At 41.3% G+C, this 22,892-nt stretch overlaps 1 protein-coding gene across 1 annotated transcript in view; it reads left to right on the plus strand.

Moving 5' to 3' along the window:
- LOC127625634 (ephrin-A2-like) overlaps positions 1 to 22,892 on the plus strand; it is a 152,039-nt gene that overhangs the window by 111,255 nt on the left and 17,892 nt on the right. Inside the window, exon 2 of the mRNA XM_052100925.1 lies at positions 15,278 to 15,570. Within this exon, the coding sequence (XP_051956885.1) occupies positions 15,278 to 15,570 (293 nt within the window). The remainder of the gene's footprint in view (positions 1 to 15,277; positions 15,571 to 22,892) is intronic.

A 22,892-nucleotide genomic window follows, 5' to 3' on the forward strand; every position in this document is an offset into this window, starting at 1 on the left:
TTTGATATTTAAAGATGATCAGTGTATTTTTATTTTCAGTGTTAAAATACTTACTCCCAAGGACTATAAACATAATGTTTTCATTTCTGTTCGTTCTGAGCAGAAACCTTATTTTTTAGTTCCAGTTCCAGTCTCCTTTCCACTTGGTAAACAGTTAGAACGAAAATTAAAGAAATGTAACGTTCGTTTTTGTTTGAACTAAATGTCATCTTAATGATTTTCCTTCAAAACCAATTCAAGTGCTTATCGTGTAACTTTTGGGGCAACAGAAAATTGTTTAATTCGAAAATGTATTGTAATAAACTGTTTAGACTTTGCTTTCATAAAAAACAAACTATAAGTAAGCCATTTGCGAAAAAAAGTGTTAACACTGTGGCTTTGTTGTGCCCTTACTTAAATCATTGCTATTTTTGCTTGAGCATCCCAAAACAGCAACACTTGCTCAACCAATGCCTTGAGTTTGGGGTGTAAGGGGTGGAGTTTTGGGAAACCTGTTTGAAAATAATCATTATTTTTTTAATTTCATTTGGTGATACTAGAGGTTTATGCTTTTTTTAGCCAATCGGAATCACTTTTTGCCCTTGAATCACATTGCACATATGGGTTTGCTGACCTGTCATTGGGTGACAGGGTTTTGGATAGGGTTTTTTTTTAAAGTTCGGTGAAAGTGTTAGCAAAACTTAGGCACATTTCATCCATAGAACACATATCTTGTGTTTTTTTTTTTTGGTTAGATGTTGTATGGTCATCTTCCTCTCTCTCAAATGCACACACACACACACACACACACACACACACACACACACACACACACACACACACACACACACAAACAAACACACACAGCAACACTCTTTAAAGCACAAACTATGTTAATGGTTTATTTTGCCACATTTCCTGCTGTTTTATCTCATTTCCTTTTGTTAGAGAATGCAGATGTTCTGAAAGACCCTGAGCAAAGAACCGCTGATTATACATGACAGCCTTTTCTCAACATTGGCAAACTTAGTGAGACACATTTTCATCTGTGGGTTAGCATGGCATGCCTTTGCTGAGGATCTTGTTTTTAACTTTCCTAAGAGAAGCAGAAGTACAGAGAACATTGGTTAGAGATTTTAGAGGGAAGGATTCGGAATGAGATGTTTGACCGAGAGGGGCGATGAAGAGGAAATGGCCCCGGTACTCACATAGAGAAAAGGATACATCAAGCCATTTTAAAAGAGGCTGGGCAAGATGAGAGCGGCCGAGTAGATGAGAGTCCGTCACCCAATCCCTCTCCCGTGGACCGGGGCAGGCTTATAAAGCTATTACACTGCACTTTGCTAATGGTGTTAAAAAAGACAAAGAGGGCAGGTCAGGGAGAGTGGGACGGGTGATACACTTAGCTCTAGAGTGCATGGCATTACCATCATTTTCTATTTGATGCCCCCAGACAAACCCAGTCCCTTTACATAGAGAGGTAGAAACCCGAGAACAGCGTTCTCAAACTCTTTTGTGTGTTTGTTTTGCAAGTTAGAATTAGGCGGAGAGCATTAGCGTGTGTGTGTGTACGCGAGACGACAGAGACAGTTACAGGGTTTTCGTGTGTGTGTGGGTGTTTAGTTTTACATGGATTTGTACACGTCAATACGCACGAGCATGCCCTGCTTGGTAAAGCGCAGCGCTGCACTCTTGTTTGTTTTTTTTGTTTGCGATGGTGTATTTTCTAAGACAGGTGTTTACTCACCCCATGATGAGAGAAACAGCATGTTATCACACTGTGGAGAAAAGCACTCACAATCACACAGCTCGGATCCCAGCAGCCCCCCCTATAGGTCATCACGTGCAGCGAGAGTGGATTTGAACTCCCCTTTAATTGTCATAATCTGGTACCGCGCCATGAAATCCACACTTTGTACAACTTGAAAGTGATTGCACATGGCTGAGGTAAAAAGGGTTAATATGCTGCTTAACCCTTCTGTATATTCTCCACGTATCACTGGTTCTTGCATGTAAATGTTTTCAGAATGCATGTTTTTTTGGGAAAATGAAATGGAAACAAAGACTTGGCAAGTGCATGATTAATCAGCTGCCAGCACTGTCCGTCAAAACTATAACCGCTCAAATAAGTGGGAAGAGATCGGCCAGTCAATGCTAACAGCTTTCAGAATTGTTTAACTCTGATTACAGAGCAGAGAACCCCTGATATGTTTGACTGGATCATGGCCTCACACATGTTTTTATTTTTAAATACAGTCAAGCTTGAAGGACTGAATATGTGTTATGGAATCCATTCAGTAGTTGCTCTTGATTAAAATGTCTTGCAGAATACTTTTAGAATTAGTGCGGATTTAGATTTAAAAGCTGGTTGGACATCACATTTCTCTCAGTACTGATGAAAGCTTCAGTATAGAAAAAAATGCCATCCAGAGGGGTTTGAATTTTAGCTGCTGTTTAAATAATGCTAAACATTAAGTCCTGTGTGTATAACCTTATGAGTGAAAGCTGCCAGGTTGCAGCGGTATAGGGAAATGTGTTTACTAAATTTAGCAGTTTTACTAAATCATACAAAAAAACCTCCCACTGGAAACGTCCTCAAAGGTAAAAAATAATTAATAAAAAAGCTTAATAATTATTAAAAAAAAATATTATTCTAAAAATGCAAATGTTTTCTTTTAGGAGATGGTTTAAGGTGATCCTGTAGTAATTTTAATTAGCTTTACAGTATATAAAACAATACAGTTCTGTCCTCTTTTAGATAGCTAGTTAAACATGTGTGTGCTTGTGTGTTGTTCCTTTAGTTTCTGTTTTTAAAGCATGTGTGTTTCTGAAATCTCTGCTAATCTCCCTGTTCTGCTATAACCACCCAGAAACTATTGCTGAGTTTCATTCTTTCTCTCTGTCATACACACATGCTCATTTATGCCTGTTTCCACAGCAGTGCAGATAGGTTTTTCACTCAGAGGGGTGTGTGTGTTTCAGAAAGTTTATGTATTTTGGGTGGAAGTGTGTGTTGTTGTAGGGACTCTGCGTGCCGTGGGTGGGTGTGAGTGTGTGTGTTGTTTTAAGCAGTGTGTGTATTGTTTAAGGGGGTGGTGAGGGATTAAGACAGGGATGCGGTGTGGCTTCTCAACAGTCATCTGCAGGCACAAAAGGGAAGTTTCTTAGAATCATGGAAGCCTCATTACACTCACCGTCAGTGCTCGTGGTGAGCTGGGAACCAAACACATATATGCAAAGTAAATGCCAAACACTGTGACAGACATCCTTAGCTCCTTGCACAACATGTATTTATAATAACATTTTAAGGAAAAGTTCATTTTAAAGAAAACAGGTTCATAAATATGAAATTCAGAATCGCAGCCTGGTCTCATAGACTCATGTTAATATACCAACATTTTTACTAGATTATTTTAATGTGGTACCTTGTTCATATTGCTTAAAGGAATAGTTCACTCAAAAATGAAAATTTCATTTCAGGCCTCGTCCTTTAAGCAACGCAAATAAATGTACTCCTTTTTTTGTGGTCCAAAATGCATATTTAGGGTGCATCAAAATAATCCACACGACTCAGTCGACAAATAAATTCTTCTGAATGCAAACTATTGATTATTTTGAGAAACAAAACAATACTAATTTGAATAAAATTAAATACTTTTTATTTACAAATGTTCACGCATCATGTGGAGGAGGAGGCAGGAAGTGCGTCATTGTTTACATATTTTTTTTTTATTTATTATTATTTGGAATTTATTTTTATTTTATTTTATATTGTTTTGAAGTTGTTTTGGACTGTATTGGTTTGTGGTCTGTGCAAGTTTCTATTGTAAACAATGACGCGCTTCCTGCATCCTCCACGTGACGCGTGACCTTACCAACAAGCTTACGTCATCCCTCTCATAAGCACGCGTCACAGAGATGTACGGAAGCTAACATTTGTGGTTAAAAAGTATATTTTTTTTTTCTCAAAATGTTTGCATTCAGAAGAACTTTATTTGTTGTACTTTTGTACTTTTGTTGTACTTTTTATGTCACACTTTGCTTTTTAGGACACTATCGATTCGAATTTTGGTTTAAGATTTAGGGTAGGGAGGTAGGTTTTGTTGATTTAAAACTCGATAGAGCATTAACCTTAATAACCTGAACTGCCACAATACATGTAAGGAATCAAATAATATCATATTATAAAAGTGGTTCTCAACCTTTTTTCCTTGAAGCATAATTAAAATGCACTTTACATAGGATGAATAATACTTGATTTCGATCACAAGTCCCATCTAGGCTTGTTTTGTTCAGCAAAAAGCATTAAGAGGTCCTTTCTCCATCATTTTATCACTGACATGTAATCACAGTTGTGTGTGTGTATTGTGAAGTGTGCATCAGTGTAATGACTCTGGGAAGGTTCTGCCCTTCCAAACAGTGTTTATGCTGGTTTATTTTGTATTAACGGTAAATTTGTTAATTGCGGTTAAGAAAAATTAACACGTTAAACTTTTTTAATTAATTGCATGCATTAACGCATTATTTCTGACAGCTGTAATATAGATAGATAGAAAGATATATAGATAAATAGTTAGTTAGTTAGTTAGTTAGTTAGTTAGTTAGTTAGTTAGTTAGTTGCTGAGGTAATTTACTCACTGCGTTTTTAAGATCCAAGAAAAATAAACTTAAAAGCACTTGGTGTGCTTCATCATCATGTAGTCTGGTTGGAAGAGCCACATTTAATGACGTTTTGCTACAGTTGCCATAGTGTAAATGTCTTTAGAGTTTTTTTATTGTGTATGTTGAGATTTTGCTTATATCAGACGAGGACGCTGATATGCTGTCTTACCGGTATAGTGCACTTTAAGTATCTTTGACCGCCTCAAAGCATATGAGATTCCGCACCCCAGAGCCTAGGTCGGAAACCACTGATCAAAGACTGATGTCTGCAATCATAAGTCCTAGATTTCAATATGATCTCAAACATTTCTCACCAAGATCAAATTATAAGAGTTATGCAATCTATATGAATCTTACATCACTATATTGTATTTTTATGTCTCCTAAGGAATTTTGTGTGCTACTTCAATGAAACAGCTGAGAACTGAGCTAGAAATTATTCTTCTGGGACACCGCAACATGTTGCATATTAGCACCTTGTGAGTTCTATTCCAAATTCAGTAATTTCCAGATCCCTCTACCATCATTTCCTATCACTTCCATAATGTCTGATTAAAGAAAAGAAGATTTTGTTTAACTTAAAAGGGATAAGATACTATTAAAATGTGCATACATACTAAATGGATGTAAACGTGTAGACTTATATCACAACTTAGGCACAAAAGCTGCTGTGTGTGTGTAAACAGTCTCTGTTAGCACCCCATTAGTGCCGCGGAACAGTGACAAACAGCAGCCCAGTGTTCAGCTGCTCTTGAACACACTTTTGATGATTTGTTCGCTGTCCTTTCTTTTGCCGGACTGCAATGGTCAGTTCTATTTTCTCCTACTCTCTTATAGTGACTAAAAGGTCTTACAAAACACTGTAGACTGAGACATAAAAATGTAATTAAAATGGAAGGCGTCGTTTTTCTGTGAGGGGTGCAGCGCTTTTATCTGATGAGGACGCAGTATGAGGGGGAGATGAATGTAAACACAGATTTTGTTTGAAAATGAGAACACACAGTGCTTGGATAATTATGTCCGACACAATGACCTACTCACCCATACCAGTAACAAGATATTGGTGCAAAAGAAGGCTTAAAGGAAAAGTTCACCCCAAAATTCAAACAAATCATTGTTCCAAACAGGCTTTATTTAAGTACAATTAAAAAAAAATATCCTGGGCACAAATGAGGACTGGTGCTGGGGCACCCAATATATGATTTTGTAAAAGTAAACCATACAAATTCCCTGGTATATACCAAGTCTTACAAAAGCTTTGTGTGAGAAACAAATCCAAAATTTAAGTCATTCACTGATGATATTCCCCTCAGGGAGCTGATAACTGCTGCGCCCCTTTCATTAAGTCAGTGGGTTGTGAACCGGAACTCTCTGATTTTTTAATGTTTTTGTGAACTGGATAAACTGACCCACAAAAAAATTCACAAATTGGACATTACTACTTCTCACATAAAGAAATGGGCCATGTCAAGGTTTTCAGTAAAAATGACTTTCAGTCTGTTCTGCTATTTTATGGCTTCAGAAGAGTTTAAACATAATGCACAACTCATATAAACCCCTTTAGACATACTTTTATGGTGATTTTGGAGCTTAACAGCCCCAGTCGTTAATAGACTCTTCGTGAATTCTTACTTTACTGACTAATACCCGAGTGTCAGTTATTTAATGCACACCGTGTTAAAAAAATAAAATAAATGTCACCTTACACTTCACAGCAGACATACTGAAGGAAGGAATTTTGTTCTATTAAACATATAATGTGATTTTAGGATGTTTATAATGATTGATTGTCACGATTATGAAATTTGTCTGACGATTAACTGTCAAACAAATAATTGTAATTATGATGATTAATTGTCTGATTTTGGGCTCTCACGATTATTAAGATTAATTGTCATACTTTTGTCATTGGTGTCTGTTTGCTTTGTAAACCTTAAGAAGTAATTTATTCATATTTAACTTTTACATGATTCCTTTAAAAGGCTTTAAAAACTGGGTGGCCTGGGTAGCTGAGCGAGTAAAGATGCTGACTACCATCCCTAGAGTCGCAAGTTGGAATCCAGGGCATGCTGAGTGACTCCAGTCAGGTCTCCTAAGCAACCAAATTGGCAAGTGGTTGCTAGGGAGGGTAGAGTCACATGGGGTAACCTCATCTTGGTCGCTATAATGTGGTTTGCTCTCGGTGGGGCGCTTGGTGAGTTGTGCATGGGTGACGTGCAGAGTAGCATGAATCATCCACACGCACTATGTCTCCACAGGAACGCGCTCAAGCCGCGCGATAAGATGCGCGGATTGACAGTCTCAGACGCGCATCTTATCTTTTTAAAATTATATTTTAAATTACAAAATATTTTTTAAATATTAAAAATAGATGTTCTCTTTTTGGTCAACTTTATTCTTGGTCCATTTTGCGGTTACACTTTTTTGGAACCCAGCCAACCTAATATTATATTATATTATATTATATTATATTATATTATATTATATTATATTATATTATATTATATTATATTATATTTAAGTATGCAACAGTCAAATATTTCTAATCGAAAATGTGTCACTTTTACACGTTACTTTAAGGTTCTCTGATTAAACCCACAAGCCCTTATTTAACATAAATAAAGACCTTGGAGATTCTGTATTTCTTCATTTTATCCTCTTGGGCATGACACAGGGCTCCTCTATGTCACTGTCTGTCATTATAACAGCATGTATGGACCCAAAATGACAAATAACATTTGCAATTACATGATCATTAAGAAACTGTAGGGCTTTGTGTTAACCGGAGACACAAATTAGGTTCATTCCCTAATTTGAACAGTAAAATGTGATTGGAATTCAAAGTGCACAATAATCGTGGTTATCTCAAATCAGATGATTAGACAGGCCTAATAATGATAGGTAAGGTAGCTGCATCAAAACAGCCAGCTCAGACAATAACGGCTTTAAACTTTTATTTTGTGATTATTTTAATATTTTTGTACGAAAATACATATATTATGATTTTGAAAAGACTGTTTGAGCAGCTGTTTCATTATGACACATGCTTCAGTTGTTCTGTCCTGGTAATCAGCAGAGAAAATGCAGATAACACCATTTTGATCGCACGCCTCAGAGGCCAGCCTAGTGTAATCTCACTGGTTTGATCTTAAGTGTGAAGAGGATAAATATAATTACAAGGAAAACAGAGGCTAGGATGTTCTTCAGATATTCACCTTTTGTGTTTCACGGAAGAAAAAAAATCAGACCAGTTTGGAACTTTACAAAATACAGAAATAAAAATTTTAGGCTAACTTTTTCTTGAAAAGAAAAACAAAACAACTATTACTCTTCCTCTAAGCGCACTTGTGTTTTGTCCACTGGGGCATCTATCTCAAACTTTTTCTTCTTTAGTTTGTTTTATTTTTCTCAACCATTCCCCTAAATTTTTCCAAGCACTGTCTGAACATCAGCTGGGAAAGCGTTTGCATAAATGCTGTGATAGAAAAATTGCACAAGCAGAGTTGGAATAACAGGAGAAAATGCGGGGAGATTTGGAGGGAGAAGGGGGCCGCAGAGGTCTCGGCGTCTGCCTGACACAAAGAACAATAAACATGTTCCACATGGGGAGAGGTGGTCCACAGACCAAGCCCAAGCTGAGCATGTGGAAATGGGTTCCAGACCCAGAGCCGACGGCACAAAGGGCCATTCTCACACACATCCATGTGCAGACAAACACTTTCAGACACACACACACATGCTAACCTCCCCCCACCTCATGAAATGTGCTGCTAAACCCCTGACACTAGAACGGACCTGAGCATAGCTGCCCTCATCATCCCAAAACGCGCTCGGACCGACCATACACCCCTGCAGCTTGCCTGAGGTGATGTGTCTCCAACCTAATGATGCTGCGTTTGACGGAGAATTATGCCTGAAGTGGGTGAGTCTTGTGCCAGGTTATTAGTTGCCTGTGTTTGCCCTGTACTAATATGACCAGGTCATTGGTTAATTGCAGAATAAATGCACTTATTTGCTTTGGCTGCTACTCAACACAAAGGTTTAGGATAGACAAGAGTTTGGCAAACTTCACCATCTGCTTTGTGGCAAAATCTGGTGTGGACTATTATGAATGAATTGGCTCAGAGTCTAACGCTTTCTGTAGAAGGATAATTATTGTTTTTCTCATTCTTGGGACTCTCTCTCTCTCCATCTAGACAGCTGGCCTGTCTTTATCCAATAGTGCAGAGGTAGAGTAAGTTGCACCCCCCTCCCTCCACCTTTAGTGGTTACAGAAACACAAGCTGTCAATGTTTTATTTATAAAACACTCAAACTGACTTTTCCACTTCATTTGTCCAATTCTGAAATTCACATCATTGCTTGAAGAGACCCACATTTAGAAATTGGTTGTTCATTCCTTCACATCCAATTGTAACAGTTTTTTTTTCCACCAGCCAGGAGCCTCGAAATACCCTTATTCACAGATTGTGTCTTATCTGATCTGCTTGTTTGGTTTTAACCTCTTGCATTAACGATGCTTCCTGCTTCAGGCCTTGAAAACATGCTATTCTACTGGCAAACATTTATGAAAAGAAGTTCTAAATTCTGGAACCGAGGCTCTCTGCCAGCCAGACAACACCGTAAATCACTGAACTTCAAACCCTTTCTTTAACCGCACCGCCAGGACATTTCACCCTTAGAGTCACCCTCCTTCTAAACACACGGAACGAGAACTATTTGGTCTGATTAATTGAAGTCTTTTGGGGATGATAGCAGCTGAACAATGAACCAAAGGCTCAAAGAGCCCTAAAATCCAGAGCTGGATTTCAGTTTACATATGTTGCTCCCAGCTGTGAGGCAGAATTAGAACTTTGTGGGATGTTATACCTTAAGGACACACCGATGGCACAGATCTGAATTAATAATCAATGAAATTGAATGAAATTTGAATTAACAACTTTCCTGCTATTTTTAGGTGGTATCAAAGAAGCATAGAGCAAAATAAAGTAAATGAACACAGTAATCACTTGTTATGTACTCTGAAAAATCAAAGGTTATTCAATGGTTCTTTGCATTACATTAGGTTTGCAAAGAACTCTACTCCATTGATACTCACTTACAAAAAATAAATTAAATTAAATTGCCGCAAACTTGCCGCAAATTCCACACTCATTATTTTTACATGCAAATGAGCTTGCGATTTTCCAGAAATGTTTGCCAGAAGTTTGCAGCTCATCACTGGTAGTGGTGAACCTGCAGCAAACCTTTGGCGAAAGAGTGCCGCAAAGAATTTGCTGAAAATTTGTGGCATATTTGCAGGAAGGTTGCTAGAGCTTTCAATTTTTGTATGGAACATTAATTGCTGTACAGGGTACTTGAGTTGACTAAAAGGTTCTTTGGAAGTTGCTCTTTCTTAGTTCAAAAGACTTAATGTCTCACTTTACGAGTTCTCTTTAAGTATGTACTTAAATTAAACTATGTCTCAGATGTTTCTCATATAATTCCATAGGAGAAATAAAAATTGAAACAACTGAGACAATTGTTAACATATAGAGCTAAAATAAACGTGGATAGCATAGCTCAGATAATTTGAATTAGGGCTGGGTAATAAAACGATATTGATATTTATAGGGAATATAGATGATAAACTGTTGAGTAATTTTCTACATCTAGATGTTTAGATCAGGTAAGTCTCACTAAAAACTACTTGCTGTTTATTTATGTACTATTTAGTTTAGTACTATTTTTTCATGATCCATAGTGCTGTTATAGGCAAAAAAATTATAATTCTTCTTCCTTTAGTGATGTTTATTGACACTTGGCAATGTACGATATGGTGCATTACTGCCACCTACTGAGCTGGAGTGTGGAGCGTCACAAGAAATTCAGTGGAGTCAAACGTCAGCTGAAGATGATGAAATTGGCAAAATTTCATCGAAAAGAGTTGACAGACTCTCTCAAGAGTGGTAGGATTAAATCCTAAACTGAGTATACTTTAAAGGTAGCTTACACTCTATGGTTTACTTATAAACAAACAAGTTATGTTGTAGTAACAAGTAATGTATTTCATTCATTCTTGAGGTCTAACCAAAATGTGAAATACATTTCTTTCCCCATTACTGGTATGAAATCTATGTTGTGATAAATATCGATATTGGACGATGTAAAAAAATATATACCTTGATAACCCTATCTCTGACTTTTGACTGTTCATTGGTATTTTGGCAAAATCTGAACACAGTTTGTGACAATGTTGAGATCTGTTCTGAAACTCTAGAGGAGATGTGAGATTCCTGGGGTCTTTTTCTCAAAAAAACATGTGAAAAGCAGTAGACTTCAAGTCTCCACTTGCTCTCCATTTAATCTCATTGCTGTCTAGGAGAAAAAAACTGAGACATTAAAGAGATTTCTTTTATGATTTGCCAAAGTGCTTTATGACATTTTTAAAAAGGTTCTCTCATGACATCAGTCTGCAAAACCCTTTTTGCTTCCATACCCTTTATTTTAAAGAATGTAAACCTGTAATGAATATCTCACTCTGTGAAAGGGAAGTTACACAACTCATTTAGAGCTGATGTGAGATCAGTTGTTGATGTATCGGCAGAGCGAGAGAGGAGTTCAGGGTGGTCTGATCAAGACTGTGCTCAGAGGACTTGGTGAAGAGGAGCAGTGAACTGACTACAGTGTGATTTATGAAGCACGCTCACCTAACTACATGCATTAGCTCTCTCTAAACACTCTGGGCTCACTTATTGATATTTCCATCTGTCATCTCTCCCCATCCGCTATCCCGTATCTACCAGCCATTGGCTGTAAAGTCATTTTTTACAGCGAGATACTTTTGACTCAAAGGGGAATGACGTGTTGCCTCAGTGTGTCAGACCATTTGGCCGACTCCTCCGAATTTAATGACATCTGGGAGTGAAAGCGGGGACGGGGCATTGCTATCGATTTGTTAAGGCATAATGCACCGTATGAATCTGAAAGAAAGATGCCTGACCCGCGGAATGTGTAGTAATGATAACGCACTTTGCATTAAAGGGCCGCTAACACATGTTTTTATGGCAAGATTATTAAATTTAGAGCTCCGTAAACATCAGGAGGGTCCTATGGTGAATGCCTTCACCATTAATCTTCTCTCTGCTCTCGATATCGTTTACTGGCAAAGCCTGTGATTAGAGGGAACCTGGCAAAAAAAAAAAAAACATTAAACGAGTAGAAAAAAAGATGGATTACATATATCTCCAGAGCGAACGAAGCATTTTTCGCTGCCAGGGAGAGAAATGTTTGGTTGCTCTGTGCTGAGGCAGGATAAAGATGAACATGAACTGTTTTTTCAAGATGGCTATGATGCGAACTAGGAGAGCATCACTGATGTAGTCCATGTTGACTGTAATATAAGCATGGGGGTTTAAAGTATTGCTCATGGATAAAGAAGAAAGTGACAGAAAAAATAAAAAGGGATCAAGTCAAGCAGTGTGAAGGGGGTTGTTTTCTGGACAACAGTGATAAGGCAAGTGACGTCTGGAGAAGCTTCGTTTGCTGCTACAGCTGGTGTTTGGACTGTCTTGGCCCTTTGACAGTAATTCCAGACCTAGATTAGCTGTCATCTGATGCCAAATCTCTCTCCAAAGCCCCCCATCTTTTCCCCCACCCCCAGCCCTGCCCCTGCCCTCTCTTCCCTCAAAGACCCCTAGAAAACAGAGCCAAGCTATTTTCTGATTAATGAAGATCTAACTTCACAGCCACCAAAGTAAAGCAACATTTGCCTTTTTTGTGTATATCATGTGATTTTCTTTTTGTTTTTGAGAGAGAGTGAGAGAGAGAGAGAGAGAGAGAGAGAGAGAGAGAGAGAGAGAGAGAGGTTCAGTAGTTTGTTTTAAAACTAGAGTGAGCACTTGGTGTACTACTTAGTCAAAAGTATGTGAACACCCCCTTCTAATTAGGGGGTTTAGCTATTTCAGCTACACCCATTACTAACAGGTGCATGAAAAATCAAGCATACAGCCATGCAATCTCTATAAACAAATGTTTTCTGTAAAATAGTATGTTCCAGCATGACAATGACACAATATGAGCTCCATAAAGAAATGGTTTTCTGAGTCTGGCGTGGAAAAACGTGACTGGCCTGCACAAAGCTCAGACCTGAATCTCACTGAATGCTTTGGAATGAATTTGAACGGCAACAGCAAGCCAGACCCCATCGCCCAACATCAGCTTGACCTTACTGATGCTCTTGTGTCTGAATGAGAGCAAATCCAAAATGTTCAAAAAGCACTTATGGGTATGATGTTCATTTCTCCACATACTTTTGACCATGTAATAGTGAGATCCTTGTGTTGTGGCTTTTGTGCTCCTCATGCATTTCTTTTGAGTTCATCTCACCCTTGTTTCACTTTGATATCCTGCTAAATGTGCTTTCACATAGTATGAACACTTGATTTGAGTTGGCTGTCTTGTGCTCTGTAGTGTCTGTAGTGAAGAGGGCTGCTTTGATGGCATAGAAAATGGAAGGTGGAGCAGGTGTGTCAACTGCACTGGTGACAAACCATGAGTCTCTGTCTGCTGGAGCCGTTAGATCTTATTCATGTAATCTTCACATTGTGAACAGAAAGAGAGGATTTGAAGGACTCATGTACACTCACACATTTGTCTGTGTCGATGTCTACAATATAGGCTACACTCTGTTCTTGCCAGGTGAAAACCACATGCAGATGTTAGGAAGGTTAGACCACACTGTACATTTACCCAGTAAAAACAAGTCCACAGGTTTGTTGGAAGAAGGACCCTCTAATATAGAGTATCTTTGTTAAGTATCAGTCAATTAAATTCACTATGCTACGACTATATTATGCTTACTCAGATATTTTTATTTATTAATTTTTATTTTATTTTACATATTTAAACATTTTAAACACTTTAAATGTTTATTTTTACTCAAATCATTCCGTTACTCAATCATATACATTTACATTTATGCATTTGGCAGATGCTTTTATCCAAAGCAACTTACAGTGCAATTATTACAGGAACAATCCCCCCAGAACAACCTGGAGTTAAGTGCCTTGCTCAAGGGCACAATGGTGGTGGCTGTGGGGATCAAACCAACAACCTTCTGATTAACAGCCCTGTGCTTTAGCCACTACGCCACCGCCACCACCACTCTGTAGACTTCACTGAAGAGAATATACCTATTTTTAACCAGTAATGGTTAAAATGCCAGTAATATATATTTTTTCAAAGATCAAATTTATATCCCAACATACATTACAGTGGCCCCAATAGATGTACTGTTAAAAATTAAGATAAAAAATATTTGGACACTCTTTGGCCGTTTAACACTTACTGTTGATGAAACACGTCCATAGTTAAAGGGATAGTTCACCCAAAAAGAACAATTCTCTCATCATTTACTCACCCTCATCCCAGATGTGTATGACTTACTTTGTTCTGATGAACACAAATTATCTCAACTCTGCTGGTCCATACAATGCAAGTGAATGGTGGCCTGAACTTTGAAGGTCCAAATGGCAGATGAAAGCAGCATAAAAGTAATCCATAAGACTCCAGTGATGAAATCCATATCTTCAGAAGCAATATGATAAGTGTGGTTAAGAAACAGATGAACATTTAAGTCCCTTTTTACTATAAATCTCCAGTTTTAGATAGTGAAACTAAACAGGTCCCACATGTAACTTTTACCTGTGAAAGTTAAAGTGGATATTTATAGTAAAAATTAACTTAAATATTGATCTGTTTCTCACCCACACCTATTATATCGCTTAACCACTGGAGGTTTATAGATTACATTTATGCTGCTTTTAGGACCTTCAGTTTTAAAAAATAACTTGTTTTTTTTGTCTTCTGTGGAACACAAAAGATGTTCAGGCAAAATGTCATCCTCAGTAACCATTATCTTGCATTGTATAATTTTTCCATACAATGAAGTGAATGCTGACTGAGGCTGTCATTTCCTAACATTCTACCTCATTTTGAGTCCCATGAAGGAAAGAAACTCATATTGGTTTGGAATGACCTGAGGGTTAGTAAATGATGACAGAATTTTCATTTTTGGATGAACTAATCTTTTAAAGGTCCATGTGTCCACTGTATATCCACCCTTTAGTGTGTTCAGATGCCTGATGGTCCATCTGCACGTGAATTCACAGTTCCAGTGAAGTGGCTACAGTTTCTGTGTCTTCACTCGTACCTTCCTGTAGGTGCTCAATTTGTGTCTAAATTGCCCCAGCCTGCAAACTCATTTCAGTAGAGCTGGGCTGAAGCCAGACCATGTGAAACCCCTTAATGAAGTGGCTCCCTCACTCTGAACCCCTGTCAATCTCTGCTCATACACCTCCACTTGGTCATTCCAGTCAGTTTGGCCCTTAGCATCAAGTCCCCCCCCCCCTACCAATCCCATCCTGTCACTGACAACATGGAGATTATCTTCACTATGAGTGAAAGGAGCTTCTAGCAATTTCTCTTTCATGATGAAAGGGTCTACTTTCAGGGAGTTTAGTGTTAAAAGATCTTAAATCTTCATAATCTTCTGCCTGTCATTTTGATAACTTTCAGATTTTGTTCATCTCAAATGGTACACTTGCATTTGACACAAAAAATCTTAAATTGTTTGTGTTTTTTCTCTATTTCCTCAGATTCTTGCATGGTGAATACACAGTGGAGGTGGCCATCAACGACTACCTGGACATTTACTGTCCGCACTATGAGGAGCCCCTTTCTCAGGAGCGCATGGAACGATATATCCTTTACATGGTCAACTATGATGGCTACACAACCTGCAACCACCACATGAAAGGCTTCAAGCGCTGGGAGTGCAATCGCCCGCTGAGTCCGAATGGGCCTCTTAAGTTTTCAGAGAAGTTCCAGCTGTTCACACCTTTCTCCCTGGGCTTCGAGTTCCGACCAGGCCATGAATACTATTACATCTGTGAGTAACCTAGTTCTTTAAAGTGTCATGTAGCCAGATCTTTGACAAAAAAGAAAATGGCCTAGCCACAGACGCAGCTTATTCAAGAACCGCCCACTTAAACAGGAAGTGACTGACAAATAAAGCAACCAACCACATGCATTACAAATTTGTGGTTTAAATTCAGTTGGAAATTCAACCTTCTACATCCTGGTATTGCAGGAAAAGCATTAGAGTGTCGATGCACAATATTCACTTGTTGCTACTAGGCTTCACCTCTAAGTGGTGCAATCAGTTGTTGATGAAGATTAGGGCTAAATTAGTTCAGAATAGCATACTACCCATTCTACTCGTACTACTTCTGCGGTATGTCTTTAGCAGAAATTGTCATATTATAGTTGTACGCCATTCTGAACTCCACCAAATTCTTTCAAGTCAGTCCACTGGCAGCCATCTTTGGAACACTCCCGGGAAACTATTACTTGTCATGAAAGTGCAGTTCCTATCTGTTTGAATGGGGAAAGAGTGAAATCTCCTGAACAGCTGGTCAAGATTACAATCAAAGAACATATTTCAAATCTGCAGTAAAATCTGACAACGCTGGAATCATAAATTGTGCTTCTTTAACTAGCTAAAAACAAAATTTTGTAGGTGTGTTCTCGAGTTAACATGGAAAGTCTGTATCTAAAAGGTGATTGGTTCTTTTACCAGTAAGGTGGGACTTCCTTTTCACATCCATTGACAGTTTGATGTTCAAATTTCTCCTATTCATTTTAATACTGTTTTTACTGCATTGACAAGATGTACAAGGTTGAATTTCCAACTGAATTTGAACCTCTGAAATTTTAGAGGTGAATTTGCAAAGCTAAATATAATGGATAAAATATTACCTGTCGAATAATAAAGACAAATTAAAATAAAAAAAATTAAATTATATTTTGGAACTATATTATTGAACTTTTAATGATAACATTTTGTGTGATGTATTTTAATTTTTTTTATATAAATATTCACAGCTTAAATATACAACTATATTAAATTTCATTACCAAAAAACGCAAGTACTGTTGATGCAATGGATTTTCTTTTTTAATTAGTGCAATTTATTTAGTAATTTTGTTTCAAAGACATTTGTCATTAAAATACTTCCATATGTGGCAGTCTCCAACAACGATTATTCAGGAAACACTGGGAAAATAGTGGAAAATGTGTATAGATTTTGTGATCAGAATTTCTGCCAGTCTCAAAGTAATGAGTACGGACTGTTCCCTTTCAAAAAGCTACACTTTGGGAACAACTTTAGGTGTGACCAGCTGTGAATATGTGTGCAACACGTCAATGAACATTGACTGGAATTTATAGCCTCTGCCGGTAACATCATTGGATGCAACTGTAGCAGGGCTATAAATAGATGCGTCACAGGTGCATTGTCAGATCTTTTGTCTTCAGATCACTCTGTGTGGGTGCTTCATGAGCCTGTCAGAAACCTTTCTACTTTCCTCTGCTAGGAGTTAGATTTTGTTTGGCAGTGCGCAGAAAATGACTGAAAGACAGAACAAGCGATGTGTGTCCCCTTGTCTACACTCTATGGCTGAGAGGGACACACATCAGTTTTGCTTTGTATGTTTGGGGGAAGATCATGCTGCTCTCGCGTTGGGGCGGCATTGCGATCTGCTCTCGGTCAAAATGCTTCACGCTCGTCTTGCTTCCAAGAGTCGGCGCCCACACTTCAATCGTGGGGCTCTCGTATGGATCTGGCTGAGGAGCGAGAGACGGGTCCGTCCCTATCGCTCGCTCTCTCCCCAGATCCAGCTGATCCTTCCTGTGATCCTGAAGCGCGCTCCGGCGCCTCTTCGGTTCATCAGAATCAGAATCAGAATCAGCTTTATTGCCAAGTATGCTTACACATACAAGGAATGTGAGATGGTAGTGCCCAGGAACCTGAATGACTCCACTGCTGCCACAGTGCTGTTTAGAATGGTGAGGGGGGACAATGATGGGGTGTTCCTCCTAAAGTCCACAATCATCTCCACCGTTTTGATCGTGTTCAGCTCCAGGTTGTTTTGACTGCACCAGAAAGCCAGCCGTTCAACCTTCTTTCTATATGCAGACTCATCATCATCTCGGATAATGTCGATGACAGTGGTGTCATCTGCAAACTTCAGGAGCTTGACAGAGGGGTCCTTGGTGGTGCAGTCATTGGTGTACAGGGAGAAGAGTAGTGGGGAGAGCACACATCCCTGGGGGGCACCAGTGCTGATGGTACAGGTGGTGGAAGTTAATTTTCCCTGCCTCACAAGCTGCTGCCTGTCCGTCAGAAAGCTGGTAATCCACTGACAGGTAGAGGTGGAAACAGGGAGTTGGTTTAACTTAGTCTGGAGTATATCTGGTATGATTGTGTTGAAAGCCGAGCTGAAGTCCACAAAAAGGATCCTTACGTATGTCCCCAGTCTGTCCAGATGTTGCAGGACGTGATGCAAACCCATGTTGACTGCATCATCCACAGACCTGTTTGCTCGATAAGCAAATTGAAGGGGGTCCAGAAAGGGTCCAGTGATGTCCTTCAGGTGGGCCAACACCAGTCTCTCAAATGACTTCATGACTACAGATGTCAGGGCGACAGGTCTGTAGTCATTAAGTCCTGTGATTTTAGGTTTCTTAGGGACGGGGATAATAACGGAGCGTTTGAAGCAGCATGGTACTTCACACTGCTCCAGTGATCTATTGAAGATCTGAGTGAAGATGGGGGCCAGTTGGTTAGCACAGGAACGAAGGCACGCTGGTGAGATGCCATCTGGGCCTGGAGCCTTCCTTGATCTTTGCTTCCGAAAGACATGGCACACATCATCCTCACAGATCTTGAGTGCAGGTAGTGTAGCAGGAGGGGGTAGGAGGGGGGTTGCAGGAGGTGTTAATGGTTGTGTGAAATGAAGGTCCGAGTCCATGTGGGGTGTGAAATTGGGCCTTTCAAATCTGCAATAAAACACATTCAGGTCGTCAGCCAGTCATTGGTCTGCCACAGGGTTGGGGGGTAGGAGTCCTGTAATTAGTAAGTTGTTACAGGACTCCTACCCCAACCCTGTGGCAGACCAACGACTGGCTGACGACCTTCATGAGGGGGTCCTTGAATCTCATGAGTCTGCAGACTTTGAGTTATCCACCTCCAAGCATTCCGGGCATGATAGTAAATCATCAGAGCAATTACTCAAGGTGATTACTCGTGCGGTGGCCAGGCTTCAATTAGACTGGCCACGTGATCAAGAGACCCCCTAACACTCCAAGTTGGAGGACAGATTTTTGTCTGGTGGCCAGGGGAAGGGAACGCCTCATCAGTCCCTTCCCTTATTTGATGACCTCTCGTTCATGGAGGAAACCTTATACTTCCCGTGTCTATGTGCCCTCAACGTCGATATGTTAGACTATCATGGGTGCTGAGACACGGGGGTATTCGGTGATGCCGCCGGTTGAAGAGACACTGGCGGGTTATCTCTCGTCGGGTTCAGCGTCATCGTTAAAGAAACCCTCTCTCCCCACAAAGCCGTGCAGGACTACCTCCACACTAGTAGGGAAGGCTTATCAGGCAGCGGGTCAGGCTGGTGCTGCCCTGCACACTATGGCAGTGTTACAGGCATACCAGGCTGATCTGCTGAAGGACCTGAGTGCGTGTGCCACACTCGATAAGGAGGCTTTCTCCAAGCTTCGTCGAGCCACGGATCTATCTCTCCATGCGACCAAGCAGACGGCCCATGTCATTGGCTGTCTATGTCTGCTTTAGTCAGCACGGAGAGACACTTATGGCTCAACCTATTGGGCATCAAAGATAATGACAAAAATTTTCCTTCTTGATACCCCGGTTTCGCCTTCTGGTTTATTTCGGAACGCTATGAATATAGTTATCACCAGGTTCCAGGAGGCGAAAAATCACGAGGAAGCATTCGGACAGTTTCTTCCTCGCCCCACTCAGGGGGCGGGGCCGTCAGACACCCAGACCCACCCCGGTCCTGCTAGAAGGGAGGCTCAGACACAGAGCGTGGCGATTCGTGCTCCCCCTCGTAAAGACTGGGGACAGGCTCGTTGCCCTCAGCAGCCCCCAAAGCAAGACCTCAGGGGAGTAGTTTCTAAAAAGAGAAACCTTGACGGTCTTGTGCCCAGCCTTGTGGGGGTAGCCCCCCTCGGAACGGGGCGTGTGTATCATCCACTTCGACCCTCCCAGTACCCCCACGAAACCTCTCCATTCCTGCCACCTCTGGTGTTTCAGGAGTTAGAGGCTTCCAGCGAAATGTTGGGTGTACCGCTGCTTCCTGCTTTAGTCCAGGACGTGGAACACTCGACATCCCCTCAACAAGAAGTGTCAAAATGAATACCCATCTCAGAGAACCTGGCAGCGTGGAAACTTCTGCCAGGTATTTCTATGTGGGTCCTAAGAACAGTAAAAAATGGCTACAGAATAAAATTTGCTTGCCGTTCTCCACGTTTCAACGGCGTGGTTTCCATTACCGTGAAACCGGAGCAGGCATGTCTACTGTGGAAAGAACTGCAAAATCTCTTGGTCAAAGGGGCCATAGAACATGTTCCCCTTCCAGAGAAAGAGTCAGGTTTTTACAGCAAATACTTCTTGGTTCCCAAGAAGGGTGGGGGGCTGTGTCCGATCTTAGATCTTCGAGGCTTCAATCGCTCAGTCAAGGCGTTCAAGTTCAAGATGCTAACTATAAAGACGGTCGTGTCACAAATCCAACATCACAATTGGCTGGTCACGATCGATCTCATGGACGCATACTTTCATATAGAAATTTAGCCACAGCACAGGAAGTTCCTGAGGATTGCTTTCGGGGGCGAAGCCTTCGAATATTATGTTCTTCCTTTCGGCCTAGCCCTTTAGGAACATTCACGAAATGCATGGATGCAGCACTGGCTCCTTTGTGACTCCGGGGCATCTGCATTCTGAATTAAATAGACGACTGGCTGATACTAGCACAGCCTCAGGAACTGGCAGTTCAGCACAGGGATATTGTCTTAGCTCATCTGGTTTCTCTGGGTCTGAGACTCAACGTCAAAAAGAGCGTTCTCTCTCCCACCTAGGGAATTACCTATCTTTGAGTTATATGGAATTTGATCTCGATGCAGGCACAATTGTCTCCCACTCGAATCATGTCCATTCAGAAAACCCTGAGCAAAGTCATGCTAGGTCAAGGTTGCACTGTTTGTCAGTATCAACAAATACTAGGTCTCATGGTGTCTGCGTCCACGGTGATCCCTTTGGGCCTTCTGAACATGAGACTGTTTTAGTTGTGGCTAAAAGCCAGTGGATTTCATCCAAGGGCCAGTCCCCTAAGGCAAATAAGGGTTACGTGCTGCGCGCTTCGTTCCCTTTCTATGTGGTTCAGACCCCAGTTTCTTACCCTGGGTTCCACTCTGGGTCATCGCAGGTTGCTAACGACGAGCAGTCTTAAGTGGTCGTCCAGCTCAAGGGGAATGGAAGGGTCATCAGCTCGATTGGCACATCAACTGCCTCGAGTTGATGGCAGTATTTCTGGCCCTGAAATACTTCCTCCAGCATTTGAGAGGCTGCCATGTCCTGGTGCGGGTGGACAACACAGCAGCAGTCTCCTACATAAATCATCAAGGACGTCTATGTTCACGTCAGCTGAATACTCTGGCACGTCGGATTCTCCTTTGGGCCCAGGGCAAGCTCCTGTCACTCAGGGCAGTTTATATCCCTGGATGTCTGAATGTGGGAGCAGATTTACTGTCCAGACAGAAAATACCGACGGGAGAGTGGAAACTCCACCCCGAGGTAGTGGAACAAATCGGGGTGAGATTTTACAGGGCAGAAGTGGACCTCTTCACCTCTCAGCAGACAGCGCAATGTCCCCTCTACTTCTCTCTGAGTCACCCAGCCCCCCTGGCGCCACGCATGTTTGAACAGGGTATGGTTTTTGGAGATAATGTCTCTCCTCGACGGCTCGTCTTTGGCGATTCCAGACAGGAGGGACCTTCTGTCTCAGGCTCAGGGGACAATATTTCATCCCCGGCCCGAGCTGTGGAAACTTCATGTTTGGCCCCTGAAGGGTACCAACTGAGGGACACTGGGTTTTCACCTGAGGTTATCAAGACCATTTTAAGTGCTAGGGCTCCCTCTACCAGAAGGATCTACACCAATAAATGGGGTGTCTTTGAAAGATGGTGCAGTGCACATAATGCAGATCCAGTTAACTGCCAGATTGTTTCAGTTCTGGACTTTCAGCAGGCATATGCCCCGCCACTCTCAGGGTCTATGTGGCCGCCATTTCGGCTTGCCACGCCTTGATGGACGGGGTGCTGCTGGGAGACATCCTCAACTCGCTCGCTTCATTCGTGGAGCTATGCGACTGAGCCCTTCTGCTAGGACCAGGAGCCCTTCTTGGGACTTAGCAATAGTCCTTGAGGGTCTGGTTGAGACCCCCTTCGAACCTCTAGAGTCAGCGTCTGATAAACTTCTGACTCTCAAGATGGTATTTCTTATGGCAATTACCTCTCTAAAGAGAACTGGGGATCTACAGTCTCTGTCTGTCTTGCCAGCCTGTTTAGATTTTGCCCCAGGAATGGCTAAAGTGATTTTACACCCTCATCCTGACTACCTGCCTAAGGTGCCTTTCTCGACCTTACATCCGGTCACTCTCGAAGCCTTTTGCTCTCCACTGTTTACAATGCCGGAGCAGGAAAGTCTTCACAGACTTTGTCCAGTCCGTGCCCTTCAGACCTATGTCCACCACACTAGCCAGTGGCATAAGTCAGGGCAACTATTCGTTTGCCATGGGGGCCACAACAGGGGGGCGGCCTCCACCAAGCAGACTATGTCGCATTGGGTGAAGGACGTTATTGCCCTGGCCTACGAGGCGCGCGGTCAAGCTTCGCCAGTAGGTATCAGGGCTCACGCTTACAGAGGGGTCGCCTCTAAAGCCTTGGCTAGAGGTGTCCCTCTGCAGCATGTTTGTGATGTGGCAGGCTGGTCCTCTCCGCACACATTCATTCGATTTGATTTTGGATGTTCATGCCACTCCGGGCTCTTATGTTCTTGAGTCGACATCACAAGCTTATGTCTGAGACCTCTTGCGCTCTTGTGAGTACACTACACAACCGTAAGGGGTCCGGACATCCACAGTGCGGCAGCGTGGGTATTCCCGTTCCAAAGCGCTATCTCAGCGCAGCATCATAAGTGTAGCTTTTTGAAAGGGAACGTCTCGGGTTACTTTACTGTAACCCTTGTTCCCTGATAAAAGCGGAACGAGATGCTGCGCTTCATTGCCACAATGAGATTGCCCCAGAACTGCTCTTCAGACAAAATACCTGATGTCACCGGCAGAG

Source organism: Xyrauchen texanus, chromosome 32 (assembly GCF_025860055.1).
Source record: "Xyrauchen texanus isolate HMW12.3.18 chromosome 32, RBS_HiC_50CHRs, whole genome shotgun sequence".
NCBI lineage: Eukaryota > Metazoa > Chordata > Actinopteri > Cypriniformes > Catostomidae > Xyrauchen > Xyrauchen texanus.